Source organism: Salvia hispanica, chromosome 2 (genome assembly GCF_029641045.1).
Source record: "Salvia hispanica isolate PSC_SH4W2 chromosome 2, Shi_PSC_v1, whole genome shotgun sequence".
Lineage (NCBI taxonomy): Eukaryota > Viridiplantae > Streptophyta > Magnoliopsida > Lamiales > Lamiaceae > Salvia > Salvia hispanica.
The window spans coordinates 26,156,383-26,165,542 of record NC_142693.1 but is presented as its reverse complement, the minus strand read 5'-3'; the positions used below and the strand labels follow the sequence as shown (position 1 = coordinate 26,165,542).

At 36.9% G+C, this 9,160-nt stretch overlaps 1 protein-coding gene and 1 pseudogene across 2 annotated transcripts; both read left to right on the top strand.

Annotated features, from left to right (window-relative positions):
* The first annotated feature begins 2,018 nt into the window (after positions 1–2,018).
* Positions 2,019–3,776, top strand: LOC125198936 (uncharacterized; annotated as a pseudogene).
* Positions 3,777–4,756: 980 nt separating this feature from the next.
* Positions 4,757–8,759, top strand: LOC125198935 (uncharacterized). Of its 2 annotated transcripts, XM_089065407.1 has the most exons (6): positions 4,757–5,528; positions 5,621–5,764; positions 6,203–6,346; positions 6,429–6,575; positions 6,659–6,799; positions 7,177–8,759. In XM_089065407.1, the coding sequence occupies exons 1-6, from the start codon at positions 4,898–4,900 to the stop codon at positions 8,472–8,474; spliced, it is 2,505 nt and encodes an 834-aa protein (XP_088921533.1). In that variant the 5' UTR covers positions 4,757–4,897; the 3' UTR covers positions 8,475–8,759. The 2 variants fall into 2 exon arrangements, with proteins under 2 accessions (XP_088921533.1, XP_088921534.1); XM_089065408.1 differs by lacking the exons at positions 4,757–5,528; positions 5,621–5,764 and adding an exon at positions 5,835–6,135.
* The last annotated feature ends 401 nt before the right edge of the window (positions 8,760–9,160 follow it).

Sequence of the window (9,160 nt, the reverse complement as noted above, 5' to 3'; positions counted from 1 at the left end):
CGCTGTGATTTCTCGGTTCACGCCGATTCCGGCGGTCAAGCCGGCGGCGCGCACGAGTCCACCCTCGTTCGCGCGTCGCCGGTCGATCGCCATCGGACTCCCACTCGCTCGACAACCCTAATTGGATCGCATGTCGGGCGATTCGTCGGTGCTCTCGTGCGTTCCAAATATTTGAGTTCTTTGTTTCGATTGTTCTTGAGTTCATCATGCATAATAATATAACAACTAAAACAAGAACATGCTTCGAAAACAAAAACGCATGGATACATGAATTTCGCGAAATTTAAATCCAAATAATCAGAGCCAAAAACTGGCTCTGATACCAATTGAAGGGGTTGGCAGCGGAAGCGCTCACATAAATCAATTACATAATAATACGATCTATTTAGCGGATTATTTAGACGAAATCTATTCGCGTAATTATTACATGTATCATGCTCATAACTCAAATAAAAACATGCTTTAAATTAATTAAATCCTAACACATGCTTTTCTAGGGTTTAGCCATTATAGCTTAATGATTCATCTAAGAATCGAAGATAGCTAGCGCCTTCTCCACGTGAAGATCTTTAGTAAAAAACCACGGATCTTCTGTCTGGTTCCCGGACTGTGAACTGATATCAGGAGTGGGCTGAAATCACCAGTGCACCAGGAGTTAAATAGAAATGACAGAAATCGTTTTCCTCCGAGGAGAGGAAAAATCGCCTACTCCCTATAGGGGGGGGTGGCGAAATTTTTTGCAAGAAAATAAGTGTATTTTCTGTCTCCTTTATTCTCCTATTTATAATAAGTCACATATTGGGCCCAGACAGGGATCTATGGAAGGCTTTGGATATGGGCTCCTCCAATTAGCTTTTTACTAATTAAATCAACCCAATTTAATATAAGCTTAAAATTGGAATATTACGAGCAGCCACTACAGAAGTAATATTGCACTCCCCATCCAAATCCGAAATTACAAGTACTTCGGGTATCCAAAATTAATATTTATATTTATTTCCCGCGCTTAAGATAGAGACATCCATTAATTAATTATTGTCTGCTATGGACTTAATTAATTAATATCTTATTTATTCCAAGAGAGGACTCAACAAGAAATTCTAATTTATTATTCATAGAGTAATTAAACTCCAACTAGCTAGGTTCTGAATAATAAAACCTCATTTCAAGCTTCTCTTGAGGATGTTATCAAACGAGACTCACCTCGCGCACTATTCAATATAATAGCAATCCTAGCACCGCTAGATATTAATCACCACTACCCAATATACCAGGCTTATTGGGTTGCGAAAAACCCGCACCATTTGGTAAGTCAAAGTAGTGCATAATCAATACCGTATGCTCAATGCTAACGTACATTGATTAAGAAATAATATACGAGACCTCGTCTTTCAGTAGATAGCATAAAAACTGTCTCGCTGTTAGATCCTTTCAGTGCTATACCACACCAACGTCATCTTATTTCAGTAAGGCTTAGAAATAATCGGACTGACATTGCAACCTTTCACGATAGGTAGTCTAAGCCTATCTAGGTTGTGAAATTCTTCTTTTTCTTTGTTCAAAACTGACCGTGTTACCTTAAAGTGAACGACGCCCACAACCGGTCTACTAAAACAAAGACTTAGACTTTGTTAAGTTACTTATACATTTAAATATGTAATAAACATCCATTAAATGTAAAACATATAAACATTATGACAAAAATAATCTATTTATTCCTTTGGAAAATAAAATAAGAGTTTCAACAGTATTCAATCACTCGAAAGGTGATTTCTAGTATACAAACTCTAACACAGATTCGCCTCAGACTATTTCCCTTCTCTCTGAAGGACGATGCCAGAGATTGGTATGATAATATGGACCCCAACTCGGTTGCAACCTGGGATGCAATGGTGGAGCTTTTCTTGGAGAAATACTACCCACCCAGCGAGGTACTAAAGCGACAAGCAGAAGTCATCTCCTATGCAATGCAGCCTCAGGAGAACATTCAAGAGGCATGGAAGAGATTTAAATATCTGATGAAGAGATGCCCCAACCACGGGTTAAGCTCGGGGCAGCAAATCATAACCTTCTACAGAGGAGCAACTCCGGAGGCAGTGCACGAGTTGAATATGAGCGCAGGGGGATTACTCCTTAGGTTGGGAGACGATGAGTCTCTAAAAGTAATTGAAAGGGTAGCTTCCAACGATGAGGGATGGAAGAATGAGATAAGCAAGACCTACAGGGTAGCATCCACATCGGACATTGACAGGATGGACATGATGTCTAAGCAACTGGACTTCTTGACGGGCAAGCTAGGCTTCATGGGAACAGAGCCAACTGGGCTCGAAAGTGAAGATGTGAATTATGTGCATCAAGGCGGCAACAACAGGAATTTCAACAACTACCGCCAGAATCAAGGGGGTGGTAACTTCAAAAACTTTGGGAACATGGCACATCCCAACTTGTCCTATGGGAATCCTAACAACGCCCTGCAGCCACCACCGGGATTCCAAGTGTCGAATGGTCAAGTCATTGAGACGAAGAAGAATGAGCTTGGAGATGTCTTGATGGAGTTTATGAAGCAAACAGGGGAGTGTATGGCCAACTCCGATAAGAGGCTGAAACAGGTAGAGACAGAGGTGCAAGACTTAAGCATCCACATGAAGAGTCTTGACAATCAAATGAGTCAGATAGCTCAATCTGTGAGCAAATTACATACTTCCGGCCAATTTCCAGGGCAACCAATTGTGAACCCCAAAGATTGTAAGGCGATTCATCTTAGGAGTGGCAGAAACTATGAGGGTCCTTCTATGCTAGAGACCGCAGTTAAAAAAGAAGTGGAAGCTAAGGAAGTGCCGGAAGAAGAGAAAGAAGAAGAGGAGATAGAGGCGGAGTCACCTAATATGCCATCCGAGGTTCAACCCGAGGCAATTGTTCTACCCAAGCCAAAGGAAGTTAAAATTCCTTTCCCTCAAGTGGCGCAAAAGAAGAAGTTAGATGAAAAGTTTGTGAAATTTCTTGAGATCTTCAAGAGGGTACACCTCAACATACCTCTCATTGAGGCTCTCCAACAAATGCCCGGCTACCCCAAGTTCTTGAAAGAGATTATGTCCAAGAAGAAGAAGTTGGTTGATTATGAAACCGTGAGCTTGACCGAGAATTGTAGTGCAATCATCCAACAAAAGATGCCGGCAAAGATGAAGGATCCGGGGAGCTTCAACATCTCTTGTGTGATCGGGAATGATAGGCAAACTAAGGCCTTGTGTGATTTGGGGGCAAGCATAAATCTCATGACCCTAAGCTTCTTCCGGAAGTTGAAATTTGGTGTCTTGAAGCCGACTACCATCACCCTTCAAATGGCGGATAAATCCGTCAAGTTCCCCAATGGAGTCCTCGAGAATGTCTAAGTGAGGGTGAATGATTTTATCTTCCCCGTGGACTTTGTTGTTTTGGACATGAAGCAGGATCCAAATGTTCCTCTCATCCTTGGAAGACCATTCCTTGCAACCGGGAAAGCTTTAATTGATGTCACTAAGGGAGAACTCACCCTTAGGCATGGAAATAAGACGGTCATCCTCTCTATGTTGGACAAGATCAAACGCCACGAGATAGAGGAATCAAAGATGGTGGAGGTAGAAGAATGCAAGGTGATGAATGTTGCATATGAGAAAGCTAAGGAGGATGAAGATGCGAAGCCCACTTGGTGGAAGAAACGGCTATACAAGCTCTATTTGGCCGCTAAAGCAAAGACGGGCCCCGATGATATTATTCGTGTGAGGTTGGAAAACAAGTAGATGAAGCTTTAAAGACGTCGAGCATACGACGATAAAAAGTTGCGCTATATGGGAGGCAACCCATAGTAGGTAACTTCTAGATTGTTTCCGTTTTAGTTTGTCTATCATATAGTTCTCACTTCTCCACCAACTTTTTAAACTTATTCTATGCATAGCCTTGAATAAGTTTGGGGGGATGATATGGTGGATAGTGAGCCTTATGAGATGCTTTGTTGTTTTATTTTTGTTTTAGAATGTTTAGTAGTCTTTTGTTGCTTTTATTTATGTTTTAGGGTAGATTTGTTTTGCTTTAAACCTCCGTGAGTTGTTTTGGTTTTTGGTTGTTGTGGAATTGAATTTGAACTTGTTTGAATTCTGGTTTCTTGGGGTAAAGACTAGTTGTTAATGATAAAAACTTCATCCATCTTTTAAGCTATCATGGTCTTTGACTTAAGAGTTTGAGTAATAGGTGCATAAGTAACGAATTGCTTGTTTGTCTTGATTCATGCTATTACCCGAGTGAGATTTGAGCCAAACATTCATTTCAGTGTAATTTATCATTTACTTGTTGTTGTTCTAGAACTTGCTCCCGATCATATTAAGTCTACATAGTGAATGTGAGTTTAGGAGAATGGCATAGTTAAATTATTAATAAACAATTTATTAAATAATATTAAAGTCCCATCACTTTCTCATGTCACAATTTATGAATGATAACACCACAAGTGGGAAGACTTCACCAAGTCTTCGGCAATGAATGTCCTCACAAGTCATGACTACGATTGTGGTACTCAATTTTGAATATTATTCCCACTTTCACATTGTTGGCTTGTTTAATTTTAATATTTGGTTATATTTTAAACCCCAAGTGATTTATATATACATACATAACTAAATAAGGTTGCATTAGGTGAGACAATATCCATGTACCAAAATCAAGACTAAATCTCAGTTTGTTGAAGATGGAAGGCTAGGATTATTTCATTAATAATTTAAGGTAAATAAATTTACTATAACTTTTTTTTCAAAAGCGAATCAAGGCTACCAACATAGAAAAAGGATAACACACGTTTGGTGTCCATATAGAGAGGTATCTTAAATCTTGTCTTGGTTCACTATTAACACTTTGAAAATCAAGCCTAATGGATAGATCTTCCCATCTCTACCTTCTTATTACATCACTCTTACTTCTTGAATGGCTGATTGATTATAGCTCAGCCAAATCAGATATCAATACTGATCGTTCTTCACTTCTTGCCTTCAAATCTCAAATATCTTTTGATCCCCATAATATATTGACCAAAAATTGGAGCTCTGGAAGCAATATCTGTAGTTGGATCGGAGTTACTTGTGATTCTCGCTATCACAGGGTGACTCAGTTGAATATATCTTCCATGGGCCTTGCCGGAACCATCCCACCTGAAATCGAAAATATTTCTTTTCTTGTTTCTTTAGATTTGAGCGAGAACTCTTTTCGTGGTCCTATTCCTTCATCTATTTTCAACATGTCAAGTTTAGAAGTTTTGAAATTGAGGAATAATAGTTTGTCTAGTAGCCTACCAATTGATATGTGCAAAGACAATCTTCATAGGCTCAAGAGACTTCATATTTCTTACAACAAGTTGTTTGGGGAAATACCATCGAGTTTGGAGCAGTGTTCACAACTTGAGTATGTTTCTTTAACAAGCAACAATTTTAGTGGACACGTGCCAACACAAATTGGGAACTTGACATTGCTTCAAGAGTTATATTTGAGTTCCAACAATTTAATTGGTAAGATCTTATCTTCATGATCTCAAGACTTCTATATTACATATGTACAAACTCATATAATTGGATATTTGTTTGGTGTAATTTACTCGCAGGTAATATTCCAAAAGAGATCGGTGCTCTTACTAATTTAGGAGGTTTGGATCTGAGCATCAACAACTTTATCGGACACGTGCCAAGGGAAATTGCGAACTTGACAATGCTTCAATTGTTGGATCTTAGTACCAACAAGTTGAGCGGTAAGATTTTATCTCATGCTCTTATTTTACCAGTTAAAAATTTATCTAGTCTACTTATATTCTACATATAATTTTTTTCTTTTTGAAATTATATTTATAGCCGGACAATTATATATGATTGCATTTTAATTTCCAATAACTTTACAAATTGGCGGGTAATATTCCAAAAGAGATTGGTTATCTTAAAAACTTACTAGGTTTGCGCATGAGTTTCAATGAGTTTTCAGGCCCTATACCTGCAACTATTTACACCGTGACTTCCTTGGTGTATTTTAACTTTGCATCGAATGAATTGAATGGATCGCTATCAAGAGATATTGGAAACATGACATCCCTTCGCAGAATAGGCCTCGAAGGAAATAATCTAACTGGTATGAGCAAATCACTTGTTGATGCTTAATTTGAGCTAAGTTTATGATTTCTATCATAATCCTATAGGTGAAATTCCGAAAGAGATCGGCCATCTTACTAATTTCGAGCGATTAAGCATGTGTTGCAACAACATTAGTGGTTCAGTGCCAAGAGAACTTGGGAATTTGACAGCCATGGTTGGTATATATCTTCACAATAATGCTTTAAGTGGTACGATTTCAACCTTTTATTTCTACTTTATTGTCACACTTTATTGCTACATGAATGCTTCATGAAAAAAAGTGTTTTGCAGGTCCAATACCAAAAGAGTTGGGTCGTCTTGAAAATTTATGGGAGCTCCAATTGAATCAAAACTTTCTAATCAGTGGATCAATACCTAAGGAAATGGGGAACATGACATCCCTTTCTTATTTATATCTTTACAGTAATAAATTAAGCGGTATGATATTTTCTCTTTCCTAAATTATAGTATAACATGTTTTAATAATATAATTCAAAAATATATACTTTATAATCTCACAGGTGAAATTCCAAAAGAAATATTTCTTCTCAATAAATTATTGTATTTGAACATCGGAAGCAATCGACTTTGTGGATCACTGCCGAGAGAAATTGGTAACACAACCTTTCAAGATATGTGGCTTCACGAAAATAATCTAAGCGGTATGATATGCTTTCCTATCTCAGTTGCTCTTTCATAAAATAATGCAAGAAATGTGGAAATAATAGTCATTTTGGATTAAACTATGCTTACTCAAAGTGACAAATATATATTGATCACCTAAGTCACCTTTGGAGCCGTTTAGTTGTTATACTCATTATTATATGATTGTTCATCTAGAATTAAGTTGCGATATTCGATATCATGAACCAAACATATTAAATTATGAGATATAATCTTTAAAATTGGACAGACCTTTGTGGATTAATCAAGACTGAATGCTGCATTATTTTCAATTTCATCCTTTATTACGATTTTAACAAACGTAGATTTACATATTTCTCAAAACTGAAACTTAACAAACATAGTAAACTTACAGGTCCAATACCATCCACCTTTGTGAATGAATCAAGGCTGGTTAATTTTGCACTACATTCCAACAACTTAAGTGGAAAGATTCCACCATCCATTTGCAACTTGAGATCCCTCAAAATCCTCTATTTATCAAACAATAGTTTGGAAGGAGTAATCCCAGATTGTCTTGGAAACTTGAGCACATCTATAGTACTCCTCCATTTAAATGCTAATAAACTTAGTGGTCTCATCCCATCAACATTTACAAAGGGTTGCAGTCTTCAGTCGTTCAATCTGAATGGAAACAGATTGGAAGGAACACTACCTCAAACCCTGGTCAATTGCCACGGTCTGTGGGGCATCGACATTGGTGATAATGAAATACGAGGTACATTTCCCTTTTGGATGGAAACATTCCCTCAACTTCGCATCCTCGTGTTAAGGTCAAATAAGTTCAATGGTACAATGTTGGAGGCTGCAAACTCAAACACTGAGCAGCCGTTTCCAAAGTTGCAAATCTTGGATGTTTCACATAATGCATTTGTTGGTACGCTACCTGATAGATATTTTAAGAACTTTAAAGGTATGATAGATGCCAATGAAAAGCATACCGATGAAGAAAATGTCTTTCTAAGATATATAGTGTTGACGCTCACTTTGAAAGGAATGGATCAGTTATTGAAGCGCCTATTGGATACCTTTACAAGTGTTGACTTATCCTCCAACAAATTCTCTGGGAGCATTCCACCTTCTGTAGGGGACCTTATGTCTCTTAGATACTTGAATTTGTCTCACAATATCCTCACTGGACATATACCCTTGTCACTTGGAAACATGAGTGTGCTTGAGTCGTTGGACTTGTCTTCAAACAAACTGGATGGAAAAATTCCGAATGTGTTGGTAAGGTTGACATTTCTTTCAAAGTTAAACCTTTCAATGAATAATCTTGAGGGAAAAATACCACTGTATAGTCAATTTTCAACATTTGAGAATGCATCGTATATGGGGAATATAGGATTGTGTGGATTTCCGTTGACAAAAAAATGTGATGAAAAATCAACGATTCCTCAATTAGATGGTGGTGATGATGAGTCTGGATTTTTAGATGAATTTATAGATGGATTTGGTTGGAGAAGTGTGGTGGTAGGGTATGCATATGGATTTGTAATTGGAATTGGAAGTGGTTACATGATTATAAGATATGGAAAGCCAAGATGGTTGGTCGAATTCTTGTTTGGCGTTGGATATAATCGAAGAGACGAAATGGAGGAGGAACAACCCCAACAAGAAGGTGATTCTGGGCGAATATTTTGGTTTACTTGAGCTTGATTTGGAGCACTAGCATGGATTTGCTATGTTCCAGTGGGAGCTTGATTAGTTGTCAATTTTTTTCGTATTTTTTATGTGCTAAGACAACTTTGCTTGTTGTTCGTGAATAAGTTTTTCCTTTTGTCATTCTTTCTTCTTCTTTTTTTTTTTTTTTGTTTCCATAGTTGTAAATTGGATGATACGATTATTATTGTAATAGTATTTCCTAATGACGGAATTCAAGGATTATAGAGAAGAAAAATAAACAATAAAGACGAGGGAAGAGAGATTTAAGAGAAAGTGTTTGGAAAATAATTTCATTCTTTATTTATTACTATTATTAAAAATTCTACAGATATTTATAATAAGTAAGGATATAATAAGATGTGATAACAGAAATAGCTACGAAAAGAAATAATGAATATTTTGTAAATAAATCTTTTTATTTGAAAAAGAGAGAAAATTTAAATTTAGTAGGTACAATATTTTCTGAATATCGCATGAACAGTTTTTTCAGAGTTGGTGCTTGCCCTTGGGGAAATCATGGCTTTTTTTCGTATAGCAAAAAAAGAAAATTCAATTTATATAGATATAAACTATAAAAATTATAGTGATTTTTTACTATTATACCCCTATGCAACATTAATTATTTTTGAAATTTATTTTGTTAAACATTTTTCAAAAAGTTTATAAACTCTCAA

What these genes read in the sequence shown, in the direction of transcription:
- LOC125198935 (XM_089065407.1), top strand. Translation starts at nt 4,898, where the DNA reads ATGGATAGATCTTCCCATCTCTACCTTCTTATTACATCACTCTTACTT. An exon ending in TAGTACCAACAAGTTGAGCG is followed by an intron (nt 5,765 to 6,202) that starts GTAAGATTTTAT and finishes ATAATCCTATAG; the next exon opens with GTGAAATTCCGAAAGAGATC. An exon ending in TCACGAAAATAATCTAAGCG is followed by an intron (nt 6,800 to 7,176) that starts GTATGATATGCT and finishes GTAAACTTACAG; the next exon opens with GTCCAATACCATCCACCTTT.